The following is a 17,714-nucleotide window of genomic DNA, read 5'->3' as shown; positions in this document are numbered from 1 at the left end:
AATAGTTAACATGTGGCAAAATTAGTATTAAGCCTCGTTCCAATGTCCCAAAAGTGCTAGGCTAGCAGTTTTCCCCACAAAGCTGGGTTCAGTTATGTGAAAGAAACATTGAAAAAAACACAAATGGTCATAATTAATGCAGCTAAGGGAGAGATGCCCAAACTAGTATGACACCAGAAATTCGCTTCCCCTTAAGACCCTTCTTGTCTGGCAAAAGCCTATTTTTAACATGTATTCCAATAAAAGTGTTTAATAGTGCCATATTTAAAAGAGACTTCTCAATGCAGTGGTTTTTCTTAAATATATATTATTTAATATATCCTTGTAATAAGGTCCTAAAATTGCCAGTCTAGTTGACCTGGTGTAGCATACCAAAAGTATTCACTAGTTTGCCTTCACACACATATAAACTTGAGTGACATCCCATGAAGTCAGATCACCCTTTGCAGCTATAACAGGTTCAACCCCTCTGGGAAGGCTTTCCACAGGTTTAGGAGTGTTTATGGCAATTTCTGTCCATTTTTCCAGAAGTGCTTTTGTGTGGTCAAACACTGATGTTGGACGAGAAGGCCTGGCCCACAGTCTCCGCTCTAATTCATCCCAAAGATGTTCTGTCGTGTTGAGGTCAGGGCTTTGCTCAGGCCAGTCAAGTTCTTCCACACCAAACTCACTCCTCCGTGTCTTTGTGGACCTTGCTTTGTGCACTGGTGTGCAGTCACATTGGAACAGGAAGGGACAATCCCCAAACTGTTTCCACAAAGTTAGAAACATGAAATTGTCCAAAATATCTTGGCATGCTAAAGCATTAAGAGTTTGTCCGACAACTACCGTTGTCCTGGCAACTGCCAAACCCAGACTCCTGTAGATAGAGAAGTCTGATTCGTCACTCCAGAGAACACGTCTCCACTGCTCTAGGGTCCAGTGATTCCGTGCTTTACATGACTCTGACCTTGGCATTTAGCCCCAAGTATCCGTGCACAGTTTCGGACACATATTTGCTCATACAAAATCACGTTGCAGGATATCGTCATTGTTGTTGTGACAATTTGCTTGTTATAGGGAATTAGCTCCATTTTCTTACCATGGAAGTGTACATCCTATGAAAACCTTTCGAACATGCTAGGCCTTGGTCCCTCAATTAATTCTCTATCTGAAACTCATTTTTGTTGCTTCATTTACCCCGCCTTTGAGCACAACTTTACTCGGATTGGCTGCCCACCGTAAACACAAAATTTGAATAGCAAATTTTGGTGGAAGTACTTTGGTTATTGAAATACTACATATCTAACAAATTGTGCAGGCTTTCCATCTTCCCGCCCCCACTTATGCCACACATTTCTATCTGCATGTATGTAAACATTGCACAGCACATGACAAGGGGGTTAGTACATGTATGTGTATGCAAACCGCAGCACTGGATCCACATTAAATCAGCAGTGGAGATGCATTACATCACTCCACAGTCAGATCCATAAAGGGCTAAGAGCCAATTCATTTTGAGAAAACACCCTCTATTGATCCCTGCTGCTCTCCATCACTTACACTGTAACAGTTACCTCAATCCATAGGCTAACCTGACACATAATCCGTGTGTGGGGGGGTTTATGTGTGGGTCTGCCTTTGCAAGTATTTTATTAACATAATGTCAGCAAACAGGACACATGGGGGAAATGCTGCAGGGTGTTCTATGGCTGTCCTGAACTCCTTTTTTAAAAATTGATTTCAGTGTCTGTGTTTGATACAAGACAACTTCCATTTCCCTCCACCCGACTGGTCTAAACTGGGTTGCTAGCAGCCTCTAGTGGCCTTCAACCAACCTTGAGACACACTTAGAAGAGCACCAGAAAGCATTTCTTAAATTTTGGGGCTCACGCATGCATCTCATGTTGTTCCTTTCTCCTCTGATGGAGCCAGAGTAGCCATTTAAGTGATACTTTACTACCTGCGAAGCACATTGATTTTGGCTCCGCTACTGGGAGTGCTGGATTTTCTCAGTACAACATTTTTGCACAGTTAGGTCAGGTTCTTATTCCCTTATTCCCACTGCAACATGCCGGAGCTCTTTCAAACAGGCAGACGGGCAGGCAGCACACAAGCGCGCGCACACACACTTTGGTTCCCACTGAATTGCACCCATGGAAAAGCAAATTTAGGCCATGGGACAGTAAAATCCCCTTTAAAAGACTACACTAAAGGCATTAGTGCACCACTGTACCTTTTTAAAGGTTGAAGGAACTCCGATTTTTGTGTATTTTCACTGATATGGTGACATTTGATCACTAGCTCCACTAATGTGAACAAACAGATGACAAAAAATTCAAAGGGGAAAGGAGAAAAGACAGAGAGAGAAAAAAGTCAAAGATATGAATTCCACATTGCCTCTTGAGTCTCTTCTTCTGTCGCTGGAGAATCCATCACATTAAAGCTTTAATGCTAGAATAACAAAGCATCCATCACGTTGAACGCCCCAGAATACAGAGAGCCATTCAGGGCAAAAGCCTGCAATTCCCTGGGTGCGGTACCTGTGTGCTGTTCGCCAAGCCTGGCCAACATTTAGTTTTTGTTTGTTTGCTGTGGAAGTTAGGAGCATGTGATAAATGCAACAAGCAATAAATTAGGTTTTTGTGCATATCCTACTGAGGCAGAGCCCAGAGAGCTGACTGACTGATGTGAATTTACGACTCAGGCTGACTTGAGTTAAACATATTCGAAGGGAAGTAAACAAAATATACAGGACAGGAGGGGGAGAAGGTGGAGGAGATAAATACGAGTGGACACGAGCGTAAACAGGAGCGAGAATAAAAGACAGAGAAGAAGAGGACAAAAGGAGATGACAGAAGAATCAACAGGAAGGAAACGAAAGGATGGGAAACGCAAGGTGAATCTGAGAATACGGAAGGAAAGGAAGAGGCAGCAAAAAGAAAACTAGCTAGATGAAATAGGAGGAAGGAGATGGGAGACTGGAGAAGGACATAAAGAAAGAAAATAAAAGGAGGAAGAGAGGAAAAGAGGACGGGGTATTGGAAAAGTGAGACATGGTTTAGTCAATTAAAATGAAAAAAGAAAGAAAGGGAAATATGTGTGAATGAGAGGAAGCTGCTTAACACAAAACATAGTAACACATACGACCAGCACAGCTTCCCTCACTCTCCCGACTCTTTCTTTCATTGTACGTTCACAGTCACACACGCACAAACCCGCAGTATCCCCAGCTGCATCTCCTGTAGTAACCCAGCCCCAATCCACGGCGACCGTGTGAGCCGGGTTACCATGGAAACTGAAAACCTCACATCAGTCCTCGGGGGGAAGGCGCACAGAGCCTTACCTTTCCACTTTCACCTCCCAGTCAGTCACATGACCAGCTCTAGTGCTGCAGCTGGAGCGACAGAGCGGCAGCAGCAGAAGTAACAACTCACTGAATGTGAATGCTGACTGCAGAAGATGAGACAACACTGGGATAATACAAACCTCTATCACAGAAGCCTTTTGTAAAAAAAAAGTTGCTTAAGGTGTTAAATTGTAGCTCTAATGGACACATAACTAAGAGACTGGTGATAAGATTTCCACCCGCTTATCCAACCAGGGATGCAGGGGGTTGGATCCTAGCCCAGTTCACACTGGATGAACAGGTCACCAAAAAAAAGAAAGACTAATCCGAATCCATATCTACAGCCAATTTAGCACACTTGGACTAAATTACCTGTGTGAAACACAAGCTGGAAGAAGGAGAACATGCAAACACAGCCCAGAAAAGTCCAAGATGGCCTGCAGGTTCAGATAAGGTGGAGGTGTTCCCAGGTAAAACATGTTGAACAAATTACGCCCTGTCAAGATGTCAAGGTGAGCCTAGGTTATAGCCTCCTACATGCCCAACTGGCTGTCTTATTGCCAGTGGGGCATAGAGCACACTGCTTCACCTGCTCACGGTTGCTGTGATTCTGCCAGCCACTCTGCAACCCAACTCCTCCTTCATGTCGTATCTGACTTAAATTCATATCTCTCGCCACTGATTTGTTCTACGTTATTTATGTAATTTTTTATCCATTAATTATGTAATCTTATTTTTTAAGATAATGGTCCTTAGTTGGTGGGCAGGAAGAGGTAGTACATGCTCACACTGTAGCTTATGCACCCAAAATACCTGCTGCAGCAGGAAGGATTCAAATCCACCCCAGAGACTTTAAAGCGTCCTTACATCTTCCTTGTGTCACACCTGCTCACCAATGAGGGATGCAAAAAAGCCCAATATCTTAATTTTTTTCTTTATTTGGTTGCTGTGGAGCCTGTTTTCTTAAAATAAGTGAAAACTACCTTCCCCATCTTTTTCAATTAATGATAGAAGTTTCTCGAAATAAGAGTCTATACAGAGGACGCTGCTACAGAGTCCAGAAGACGGTTCTGCTTAATTGCTCATTTACTTGAAACGATTTGAATGACATAGTTTAATTATGTAAAGTGCATGCATAGTCATATCCCTGATGACAAGCATTTATCCCCTGTTGCAGTAGGGATACAAGAACTGCAATATCCATAAAAGCTAGGGCCATTCAAAAAGAAAAATCTTCATTCACCGATTTATAGATTGTATTTATGGAGTGGATCTGAGACTGAAAGACATTCAGTTTTTTACTCTACAATGAAGACACAGCCGGCGCTGCCAGGACTGAGCAAAAGCGGCGTCTGAATAACCTCATGTATTGGAGATTCATTGTAGAAGCTCTAGCAAGCTTCACACACATTTACACACACATACAAGAGAGTGCGACGGTGGTGGTGTTGGTGGGGGGGGAGTAAGCGCGGGTGTAGAGATAAGGAGCTGCGGCAGTGGGCTGTGGGGGTGGGGGGTTGTTGCTGGTATTGGCGCTGGTGGGAACGTGTTGGGGCTTGAAGAGATGGGAGGCTGCAGCAAGCTACGGTGTCACCAGGACCAAAAAACCCCACCGTCACCAGACTTTGCAATGCCGCTGCTGCCCTAATGGTTCTCACAGGAGCGCAGCACTGCAGCGCTCGAGCTGCAAAACCCTCTGACTGAGATGTGTGTCTGTGATCGAAGGCTTTCACGGTGCACGTTCAGCCAAAGACGATGACTGAAATGAAGGATGCGAGGGCATGTTAAAATTCCAAAAGGTGTCTTCTCCTTATGGGAACATTCTGGCTAGGAGACATATAATTTTACTGCTGAGGCTGCAGAGTGTTACGCTGTTTCTAGCCTTAGGACAACTGCTATGCAGTTTAAAAAACTATCAGGTAAAGAAAATGACCTTAAAAAAAAGATCACCACAAGCATTTTGTATGGTGTCTTCACATGTGTGTGGCTGTGGACATGAGGAAACAGTGCTATTTAAACATGTGAGAGTTGTTACACATGATTGATTATGTCCTAAAGGAAGTTACAGCTTATAAAACTGAGTGTGCATTTGGCCAATCTCATTCACCAACTTCCACATAAGCATCGGAATATGTCGTATGGATGAAAGCTTACAACCTCCTTTCCAGGATGGCATGCAATAGCATTAGATGAATTGGGGGTGGGGGGTGTATCAGAAGCTCTTTCACCCCACTGAATAATGGTGCATTACCATTCTGCTGCTATGAAAGCAAGGTGACCCGTATCAACCCTGAGGTCCAAGTGCTTGGTTCTAGAGGCAAATTCCCAACCTGATGCCCGTGATTCCATCTCTGTCGCCACCATTATTATCTGGAGCACCTGCCTGGAGATCTCTTGAAGATGTAACACTGACCTTGAAACAGCACTTAGAGAGAGGCACACCAACCGGTCTTCCAGGGCCCGCGGTCCAGGATCGGTCATCAAAAGCTCATTTTCACAGCTACGTCATTTGATGGTTTAGCCAAAGCCAGCTGTGTGCATGCTACAGCTGAGCGTGGCGATTCTTAGGAAGGCCTGTTCTTGTGAATATTTCATGCAGCGTGAGGATTTCAGACACACTCTTGTTGCCAATCTTTGCAGAAGAAAGGTCGAAGCGAGCCACAAAATACTACATGTGCAGAATTTGTCCTCTAAGTCTACTGAGTCCCTTCTCAGTCTCCCATTCCCAGCATCCTTCTCTCTCTCGCTCTCTCTCTCTCTCACTGTGTGAAGCCTTACCTTGTTTCGTTTGGCCCCCCGCAGAGGAAAGAAGCAGGCGAAGAGAAACTTGCCCCAGCTGATGACGGCAGCCAGGCACCAGTTGAGGCGAGCCATGCCTGCGTCTGTCCCGTCTTGTCTGCCAGCCTCTTATTGCTCTAGCCCCCCACCCCCCACCCCTCCAAGGTCTGGAATAGGATCTTGTAACCCCCAACTATGCCCACCTCCCACAAAAAAAAAGAAGAATGATATCAAGGAGGAAAAAGATCACAAAGAGTCACGAAACCTTCTCGTCCTAGTCCGTTGAGCAGGTGCGAAGTGAAAATGTTCCTTCAAGTCAGATGTAGTTTAGGGGTGGGGGGGGGGATTTATTTCTTTTTCTTTCTGTGGTGGTCTTTGGCAGTTTTCGGGAAACCTGTCTGGCTGTGTGTCTGCAATTCCAATTTGAAAGGGAAGTGGCGGTGGTGGCGGAGGTGACGGGGTAGATAACTGGGGCTACTGGCGTCCCACAAATGACTAGACCCTCAGATGGTCTAGAGGGATCCACAGCATTCAAAAGCCTAAAACTGAGTCCCTGTCTTCCCATCCATCCGTCTTTCCCACCATCACCTCCACTCTCACTCCTCCTCCGTTCTCTTGCTTTCCAAAGCCGGGTCTAGATGAGTCAGTCCTCAAAGTGTGATGAGCACCACCGGCTGCAAAACGCGAAGAGCCCGACGCTGATCGACGACACTGTTACACATACACGCGCACTGCCGCTGCTGCTGGCATGCCCACACTCACTTGTCTCTCACACGCGCACACATACGCTCGCCTGCAAATAACACTGTCCTGATGGTGCATACATCCACGGGCAGAAGAGCCCCCCTCTCTCATTACAAGGCTCCCCTCCAGGCTCAGGATCCCCCGGTGGTTCGCACTCACACTCCGCTTACACACACTTGTCCACCTCTCTCGCTCTGTGCTGCTCTCTCACACATACATCGATGCTGCAGCACTTACTCAGTCAGAGCGGGAGGAGGGGAGCAAAAGAGTGAAGAGGAAGAGGAGGAGGAGGAGGTGGAGGTGAGGAGCGGAGGAAGAAAGGGAAAAACGACTGGGAAGAGAAAGGGAAAAAAACGATAAGACAGAGGCTTTCTGTTGAGTGTGTTCATTCAGTGTTTATATTCCAGGGGTGACGCCAGAGTCAGCGAGCAGACGGAGAAGACGGTGATGTGCGCTTGTATGAACGAAAGTGCGCATCAACTAGTGATAGCTACGAGAGGTGGAGGAGTGACAGGAAGGACCGTGAGAGTGAACAGAGGAGTCAAAATGGATGGACGGGAGGCATCGGGGGAAGGAGGAGAATGACATTAAAAAAAAGGGAAAGCAGAGAGTGCGCAGCATATACAAACACACACACAAACGAAGGGACACGCGGCAGCCGTCATGGTGCAAGGCTGATACAAAGCAGGCACAGGGTGATGATTGTTTTGTGTGTGTGTGCATGTGTGTGCGCAGAACTGGGTCGAAGGGAGCTAAGGAGGGAGGAGAGGAGGAAGAAAGGATGGAGGATGAGTGAACAGGAGAGGAGTAGGGTGTTGAATCATTGTGTCTTGGGTGATTATTTCCCTTTCTCTCCCCCTTTTCTCATATGTACACACACACACACACACACACACATACACAGACGACTGCAGGTGGTGCACAGGCTCGTTCACTCTGCTGCAGTCTCTCTACGCTTCAGTGGGAGCACATTCTCACTGCAGAACGCTGCCACCCCCCCACCCCCACCCCCCCCCCCAAACCCCACAACCCATCCAATCCCCGACCCCTCCCACCCAGCACACCACTGCCACACCAACGCAATCACAACACATCAAAGCAATGAGCGAGGGAGATAAAGTGTAGAGAGGATGCTGTTCTGTCAACCAAAGCTAGCTGAAACTGAGGGGTGGTGGGGTGGGGTATAGATGTTTGGATGTTTGCTGGGGGGGGGTGAAATAACAATAATAGTTGCTTGGCGATATCCAAATGTGACGGCGATAAAAGATAAGTATAAAAGTTGACTGATTGAAATCGATCTTGAGTCGGGTCTCGCTATGAAGTGCATCTAAAAGTGTAAAGCTTTATGCTCAGCATTACTGAATAAAGAAAGCTACATGACAGTTAATAAAATGTACTAATATCCTGTCAAAGGAAGTAATGCTTTTGAGCAAGGCAATATTTCCCAGATGTTACACTAACACCATGGAAAACAGTGTTTGCACACTGCAGCAGGACCAAAATCACTGTGACCTCGTGCAATGAACTCACTATCTCGTTGCCTTTGAAATGGATGCTTCGAAGATGCAGACCAGGTCTGCCCCCACTAGCAGTCAGTCGCTGTCTTCAAAGTAACTTTGGTGCATGGCAATAAGACAGTGTCAGTCTGCTATCAGTTTAAAATTGAATGGAGTCAAGTCTGCAATTACATGCTATAATGTAGGATTCATCCATGAGAAAGTGGCAAAAAGCACAAATTCATATAATCACAAATTCAAGAAGTTCATATTAAACTGTCCTGGTCTGTGGGTCTGGTTGGGTTGTTTTGAGTTTTCTGTTGAGACATCTTAGTCTGCAGTTGAGATTTCTTTCATTCTGTAATTTAGTCAGCATTTCGTGGTTGTAAGGGGTATATCCTTTTCTACTCTCACTAAGCACCCAAAGGACTTCCTGCTACCACCAGAAACTAGAGAAACCCAAGGAATCATCCTACCAACCTTCCAGTTGGTAGATGAACCACTCCACCTCCTGAGCTACTCACAACTCTTTCTTATGGCTTCTTGTTTCTGTTTAACTGCCTGACTCTGTCTTTAATTTGTTCTTGTTACATTTGTGACCTGATTTTAGAATACTATATATCTGATTCCTTGTATTTTACTTTCATCTGGTCTCCCAAGTGTTCTTTCCCCTTGTTAGGTCCGTGTCTCTGTTACACACTTCCCTTTAGATATAGTAGTTTCTGCTGTGTCTTGTTACCCCTGTGTTTCCCCTCTCCCCTGATTACCTTATGTGTGTATTTAAATCCTCAGTTTGCCTTAGTTCCTTGTTGAGTCATCCTGTGTTATCTGTTACCCATTCATTGTGTGTGTATGCAGTGGATTTGGAGTATATTTAGTAATTGCTTCATTTTGGATTATTTGCTTCACCTCGATAAAGATAAATTTATTGGTTTAAGAATTCTACCAGTGACGTTTGCGTTTGGGTCTGCAAACTGCATATGTCGACATAAACAGAAACTCAACTGACTATTTACATTCAGATTCCAGCCAGAAACTCACAGATTTGTGCTCCAACACTGACGTAGTTGATGCAGGATGGTAATTTAATTGGAAAATAACATAGATGCTGAGCAACCTTGCCTTTTATATAGGAATATAACCAGAATTCAAGTAGTAGGCAACCTTCCAGAACATTGCAGATAAGTCAGTGCAGACTTAGACTCAAACTGATTGCAGAGTGTTTGCAATATGTCTGAGTTTATAAATTAGAAGGCAATTAAATGCAAATCTGTCTGATTGTTTTGAGACAGGTTGAGGTTGCTGCACCCTCAAATGCTGGGTGGACAGTTCATTAGCACAATTACTTCCAATTGGTCTAAAGCAGCAAATATTCAAAGAAAGTTGCCATCCTACTCTTACTGTAGTGTGAGTGAGCTGTTACTGTTGAAGATGGAAAAATGGGATAAAGAAATGCAATCCTGCGGGGATGTAATATTCTTACGGCCCACTGTATATAGAAAAATTGGCATCGTAACCATGCCTTCCCCTACTGGTTTCTGTTTTCCATGTTTTGAATCACCCATTTAAGGTTTATGTTGAGTTTCCTGGTACTAAAGGTGACACCTCAGAGCAAGACAAAATAATTGTCAGAAAATTCTATTAACTATTGTTCAAACGGGTGAGTCCAGGATGCATTTCTTCCCCTTTATGCATAGGCTTTCTGCCACTACTCCACCGTCCTCCCACAGTCCAAAGACATGTATTTTAGGTTAATTGGTGATTCTAAATTTGTTGTAGGTGTGAATATGAGTGTGAATGGTTATCTGTCAGTATGTGTTAGCCCTCCAACAGATTGGTGACCCATAACGCTTTGAGAACTGGCATAGGCTCCAGCCTATCCTGATTACCCTACTCTGATTTGGATAAGCATAAGAAAATGAATAGATGGATAGATGGATTCTCCAAAAGGTACTAGCACTTTCTTTTGCTGTAAAGGCATGACACTAGTAGAAATGGCATCTCTAAAGGAAGAATCCCTGAATGTCTGACTGACTGACTCCACACTCTGACATATATATGGATATGGACTGATGCATGGATGGGAAACCTCAGTGTAACATTGCACATATGACTGGCCACCAGTTTGCAGGTATAAGAAAAATGTTTCAGCCAAAAGCAAATGGACCAAGAAATGCAAAGCAACCAGTGTATTTCTCCTTTACGTCAAGATTATTGATGATGTCCTGTGGACCTTCCGCTTCTAAGCTGAACTGTTTTATTTTGCAAGGGCAGCAACACACCTAGAAGATTTTTACAGAGATATGAAATCACTTAGCAATGAAACCAAATATTAGGCTTTTGTTTAAGTTTGGAATAAAATTTTAAATATGTATGGGCTGGAATTATTTCGGTGTGTTGAAAGAGAACATTTCAGTTTCCTGCAGGACAGATTCATGAGGAATATGGAGGAGCTGGAGGAGGAATGTGCATTTGTGCATCGCGATATTCTACAACACTGTGTGCCGTACATCTCAGTGTGGGACTGGGCATGTGTCCCACTCTCTTGGCAATGCTGACCTTTCTCATTAGGCATAAGCAACTTGCATAATCACTGCTGACTTCTATTGACTGGCCTGTCACAATGTCTATCCGTTTGACTGGAAACCCTGTGAAAAAGTGCCGGCTGCCAAAAAACATCTCGCCCTGTGACTTCCTGCTGTATTGTGGAGCAGGATCAGTAACTAAGACTTTTCATTAACTATACACGTTATGTAACTTATGCGCAATTATATATTTTTTTCTTTTAGTTTTTTTAATAATATACTTTAGTCTTACTTTTTAAAAATGTGAGCAGTTTTACCCTCCAAATAAGTCTACGCACTGTTTCAAATTATAATTTTCACAGTAACACTTAATGCACATTTATAGGACAGGATTTATGTCGTTAATGGACTGCTGCTTATATAGTACTTTTCTACTATAAGTGAGCACTCAGAGTGCTTTTTACTACAAACCTCATTTGCCCAATCACACACACATTCACGGAAGTAGTGTTTTCTATATTTAAGTGTCTGGTCTACTATTCAGACATGCTTACGTTCAGATGAATGTAACGGGGAAACTCGGGGTCAGTAGAATACTTTGACTGGGGATCAAACTAACATTCTTTCTTTTTATGAAACTAGCAAACCCTAGCAAAAAATTAAGTTGAGATTAATATAGTGGTAAATTTACCAGAACAATACTGATTAAACAGTGTAAATATGTAAAATGAAGAATATATTAAGATAACATGAATATACATTGTAACATTAATGATGAATTATAGATGTAGAAGATTTAATATCCAATATGTTGCTTCATAAAGTGTCTCATGACATGCTGAAGCTCACACAAACTTCGTCTTCTTATCCCCACATTGTTGTCACTTTGTCTGCTCCACTATTTTCTAGACTTTTAGTATTTTTCTTGCCGATTATTTCAGTGATCGATAATCAGCGGCTGCTCAGCTGCACCAGGAATAAATAAAAATTGCGCGGACCATTAAAATACATGATTTAACAAATGAGAACGTGCACAAACCAATCAAACCTAGCATGCGCACACTAAAGGTCAACGAATGTGCCCATGGTGAGCCTCATTTTGGTGCTCAACTGAACTACCAAATATAAAAATATATATGACTGTGGGATTTGTATAAAATACTTGTATACACCATATAGATATTGGCATTCACTCTGTCCTAGGCAAAGTTTATGGAAAGGTTTCATCAAGATATGGATCCTCATCCATACTTAGACTATAGCATCCAGTCTGTCCAAAGTCAAACATGAGAAGAACTGGATTCACCCGTTTAGAGTCTAGTGGACATTTAGCAGCAGGTCTTAGTCTCTGCGACAGTCCTAAACTGCCAGAGAGTGTGGGCTTTCTCAGCTAGCTGCAGGTATTAGGTCTCTAGTTCTTAGCATCACTTGATGCCTTTGATGAGGTAAGTGGTGTGGCAGACAGCAAGGCATGAGTCTGTCAGCACTAAGATGTCAGTATAAAACAAGGGCCAAGCCGGCGCAACGTCAGCTATTGTTTAGTAGGGTCCCAGTGAGAATTTCCGTTGTCGTCACATTGGTGTTTTAAGGGGCTGAGTAGGTGAGGGGTAAACAGTAAATACAACAGGAGCAGGAGCCAGGCCAGTTCTCTCATCTAGCCTGCTTTGTAATGCTTGTTCTGTGGACAATAATTTGGACTTGCTGGAGAATTTTTAAAAAGCCAGAACACCACTTTATTTGACATTCACACAACTTCTGGTAGCAATGTATATAAAATCATGTAAGTACCTGAATGATGCATTGTATGTATGAAAATTGATGTTTATTTATAGATTTTTTTTCTTACCGTTTCTACATTTATTTGATTTAAGTCGGCATTTAAACACTGCTGTGTGTTCATTATACAATAACAACAACCTTTAATGACTGTAGATGTGATGTTATAACACATTTATCTTCGGTTTTAAAGATTTGCCTGATAACCCATATCTTCTGTTTCTTTTTTTATTTGCTCGGAGCAAGGTTGGGTCAATTTTTCATTACAACATGCAAATAAAATCTGAGTGAATGTAATTAGAGGTTACGCTTTGGTTCTGACAAAAAGACATGAGGCCAAGCTGGAGGTGGCAGAGCTGAAGATGCTCAGATTTTCATTGGGAATGACCAGGATTAGTGTATGAGTACATCACGGGACAGCTTGGGTTGACATGGTTTGGACATGTGCAGAGGAGGGATAGTGGATACATAGGCAAGGTTCAAAGGATGTTGGGACTTCCATGGAGGCGGAAAAGAGAAAGACCAAAGAGAGGATTCATGGATGTAATGAAGGAGGACATGCAGAGGGTTGGTGTGATAGAAGAGGATGCTAGAGATAGAGGGCGATGGAGGTAGATAGAGGTAGATAATCTGCTATGTGAACCCATAAAGGTAGAAGCCAAAAGAAGAAGAAGAGAAAGAGGATAAGCTTTCTGTAACACAGATTGGTTAGTAACTTGCATGATGTTTCAAAGAGGCTTCAAAAATTTGACCCCAGTTTGAAAAAATGTTGAGAGAATTCTGCTTAGTCCGACTCATGTGACGCTCTTCTCTGCTAAAGTTAGACATGTTTGAATCTGTTTTTGATGATTTTGCAAAACATAAACGTTTGTTTGGCTATAAGCCTAATTGGAGATTAGAAAGTTAATTAACTCATGCTCTCCCAAGAGTTTTTAAAGGATTATTTCAGCATCTTTTGAAAGTACTTTCCCAGGATTTATACCATCAGCAGCAGTTAGCACTTGGTGCTAACTTCTGCGAAGGGGCGGATAGGGGCAGCTAGCCTGCTACCATCCAAATGTCACAAAATCCAAGCCCCTTGCAAAGGTGACATGTTGTATCTCATTTAACCCAATAAAAGGGGTTAAATAAATAGCTTTATAACAGGGCTTATGTGGAAAAAGTGCATGACCTAGAGGCTAGTTGACCATTTAACACTAGTATTAGGCTACCTGTGGACAAAGCCAAGCCAAATATAGTGCAAAGCTAAGCTAGCAAGCTTCAGTATTTAAACATGAGACTGGTATAAACTTTCTCTGCAAGAGGATATTTTTCACAATGTCAAACACGAGAATCATGGAGAAGCTGATTAGAAGATATTTTCATTTACTTTATGCATGTACCTGATTATTTTACATGATTTTGAAATCATTTGGACTGATCAAAGACAATTTCACATTACAAGGATTGAAAACATGATTCAGCAGTTGTGAAAAACTTCTGTTTCTAATGAAAGTACGCAATCAATATAATTAGCAAAACCAGCTCACGGCCAGAATTTGCTGGCTTGCTCGATGTCATAAAGACCACAGTGGAGGCAAATCGGGCACAGTTGTGAAGAATGACCGGACAGCCTGCTATATGAGCTGCAAGAGGAACAGGAGAGAGTGGGAGGTGCAGGGTTTAGTTTTCTGCACCAGCATCCCATTCACATTCAGTGCACAGAGTGGGCACTGTACTGAGCAGACAGCAGATTAGGTCCCATCACACACCTCATCATTCACTAACACGCAGACTCATCTGCCTTCCTTTTCTCTACCACTCGTCCTTAAATTACCTCTTTTCACTTTTGCCTCGTCTCCAGTCTCTCTCATGTGTTTTATTTCTCTCCCATTTCCCCCTTTCTCCTCCCTGGTTCGGTACATTTGTGGTGTTAAAAAAGTAATTAAATCTCACGATATGGAGTAACAGTCTCTAATGTCCTTCCACTGTAGGCATACCAGTCTCGACCCTGGGGTGCACGATGCCATACATCATGCAGAGTAATACATAATGATCGCGACACCTCGTTGTTTCAGAAATGTTCCTCTTCATCACATCTAATCCAAGTGAAAGCCCTGTGGAGGCAGGGGTGACCCCTATGGCCTGTGATCAATGATTCAGTCTATTAAATGAAGGTAGTTTGATCAGTAATTCTCTGGCACACTGGATCATACTAAATCTGTGACATTTTTATTCTCTAATCAGCTGTCTGAGGAATAATTGCATCTTATCATAATGATAGGAGAAAGCAAGGATAAATATCCTGTAGTATTGCATTCCCAGGGTTTGGAGTCCAAGCTTCTGCTTGGAAAAACCTCCAGGTGACAGGTTCATCTTTAGCAGGAGCAAATTATGTGCAGGGACAGGGAAGCCCTTGGATTCGCTTAGAGTGGAGGTCTATGAGCGGTGACACTTCCGGGGCCTGCTGCCAAGGGAAACTCAGTTATCTAGAAGCGTCTACCCTCCTCTCCTGGTGCACACATGCACTTCCAACCTTTCCTATGACCAAAGGGAGGAGGAACAATGGGAGAGGTGATGATGGAACTATTGACAGAGAAGTATATCTGCACTCCCAAAGCACATCTCCAACAACATAATCAATTTTTACTTGCATTTAGTTTTATTTACAGAACTGATTAGTGGTGCAAACATTAAAAGGCAATTCCAGGAAGTTTTAGCAGTTCTTGAAATAAATTATATCTGGGACAGGATAACAGAAGGAGCCCAAATGTTCAGACAGGTTCAATGAACCCAGTTAAGTCAGGACCAATATATCTTGATGCATGCTCAATTATCCAGGCAAGGAAATCCCTAAAAGTTGATTCTGTTCATCTGAAAGTAGCGTTTTCAGTGGGAGAAACATTTCATCACTCATCCAAGTGACTTCTTCAATCTCAGCTGACTGCAGGCTTTTTACCAACCTTATCAACAGTACATTTGCATGATAACCATTAATCGGGGCCATTATGGTCAACAGATGATTGTTATTTCCATTTGCTGTAATTTATATTTGGCAGTGTGCCACTCTGAGTCCTGTGGCCTCCCCACCTAAAGATGGGATTGAGGTGGGTTGTAAAGCAGCTTGCTGATGCACAGCAACTATAGGCTGGCTAAAGAAACTGATTGTGTGCTGCACTGGAGAAAAGGTCTTTGCCCCTTCGTGATTTCTTAGTATATTGCATATTTGTTTAAATCATGGGCCAAATGAAATATTAGACAGCGATACAGTATCTAATATAACTAAAGTAATGCAACATGCAGTTTTTTAAATGATGATTTATTATTTTAAATGGAAAAAAATCAACTGTGATTAGCTACATATTTTGAAAAGCCGAGTTCAATTTCATTAGCCACACCCAGGCCTGATTAGTGCCAGACCTGTTGAATCAAGAAATCACGTAAATAGAGCCTGTCTGTTAAGTGAAGTAGGCTAAATGATCTCAAAAATCATGTCACAATCTAAAGAAACAGGTGAGAAACAAAGTCATTGACATTTATCAGCCTGGAAAGGGTTACAAAGACATTTCTGAGTCTTTGGGACTCCACACATGGAGAAAAAAGTGGTAAACTTCCCAAGAGTTGTCAACCTACCATGAGTTGACGACTCATTTTTGTATTGAGTATTCTGTATTTACTCAAGTTATCTTTGTCTAATAATAATACTCATATATAATGTTGAAGATCTGAAACATTTAAGTGCGACAAATATGCTGAAGATATAAGGATAAGTGTATGCTCAGTATTACCGATGTCATTTGTTCCCTATTACACAATAAATAAATGTGCAGCATTGACTTTTGATGAAAGTTGAATGAGAAAACTGCTCTCTTAACTTTTACCCTAAGTATGCAGTCCCCTATCTGTTAATGCTGACAAGTGTTCTGTTTTTCTTCTATTGTATTTTCCTTTTCATTGCTGCATCACATTCTCAAGTCATCTGCTCTACCATCACTAGGCTTTATTTTAGTTTTACTGTCTTACAGTTGGGACAAGGACAGCAGATTTGGGTTTGGCCATTGAAGGCAAGAGGTAATCAGTGATGCAAACGTCCCTGATAAGCTGTAATCAGGTATCAGCCAGACGACAGTAGCTTAATGCAACTCAACAGCACCTTTATCGTCGCAATCAGCTGCAGTCCGAGTCCAAATTAGAATCGACCCCAGCTCTCCACTCCATACCTTTAAATCATCCGCAATGTGCAGCTTTTACCCTGACAAGGCTTAAGGGCAGAAGAACAGGTTGATTCTTATTAGGCTTTTTTGGAAACTGTCAAAAAGCAAAGAAAGGAAGTGGGAACCATGGAAAATAAGGTCACTTCTTGAACCTTTGCAGCAGTGCTCTCTAAGATACTGTTGAGGTACTCTTGAGTATTTGTGGTTTGTACCTCTTTAAAGTCTAGAGACTACCTACTTCACATCTCCACTTACCATCCTTGGAAAGAAAAAGGGGGCCTAGGTTTGAACATTTAGAATGGACCTTACAATGTGGTATTACACTAACAGGACGTTTGATTTGAGTTTTATCACAGCTAGAGCTGTTTACATATTATTTTCTCATCACTTCCACTCCCCAATCATGCCCTCTAAGAATGAAATTACCACATTAAAATGGGGAAAAACAAAACTGCTTGTGGTTATTTAACTGTAAAAATCTGACAATATGGCTAAAAAAATCTCCCCTTTAGAACGCCTAACTTACTCTAAGACCTACTTTAGCTCATCGTTTTATGAGTGCCTGGAACACAACAGCAGGCACCTGTATTGTGGCTATTTTCATTTGGAGCAATCTTGGAACAAGCCTGAGGGAGGCTATCCACCACCACCCCCCCTTATGTCCAAACATCCAACTCATAGCTCACATCCCGCTGCTGACTTGGCTGTCCTCCAGTAGGGTCTGTGGTGTGCTTTTAGCCCCGCTAATGTAGCTACCAATGTAGGTTAAAGACCCCCTCGTGGTCGACAAACACGCCAGTGCCAGGGGAGACATCTCAAGGTGAACACAGTGTTCAGCTGATATTCTCCCCCTTCAGATGTGGCAGTAATAATA

At 42.7% G+C, this 17,714-nt stretch overlaps 1 protein-coding gene across 1 annotated transcript in view; it reads right to left on the bottom strand.

Moving 5' to 3' along the window:
- The window catches only part of tns1a (tensin 1a), a 118,429-nt gene extending 110,868 nt beyond the window's left edge, over positions 1-7,561 (bottom strand). Inside the window, exon 1 of the mRNA XM_013276348.3 lies at positions 6,107-7,561. Within this exon, the coding sequence (XP_013131802.1) occupies positions 6,107-6,202 (96 nt within the window). The 5' untranslated portion in view covers positions 6,203-7,561. The remainder of the gene's footprint in view (positions 1-6,106) is intronic.
- Between the last annotated feature and the right edge of the window lie 10,153 nt (positions 7,562-17,714).

Source organism: Oreochromis niloticus, linkage group LG23 (assembly GCF_001858045.2).
Source record: "Oreochromis niloticus isolate F11D_XX linkage group LG23, O_niloticus_UMD_NMBU, whole genome shotgun sequence".
NCBI lineage: Eukaryota > Metazoa > Chordata > Actinopteri > Cichliformes > Cichlidae > Oreochromis > Oreochromis niloticus.
Note: the sequence above shows the minus strand (reverse complement) of the source record. Positions and strands in the feature narration are given on the sequence as shown.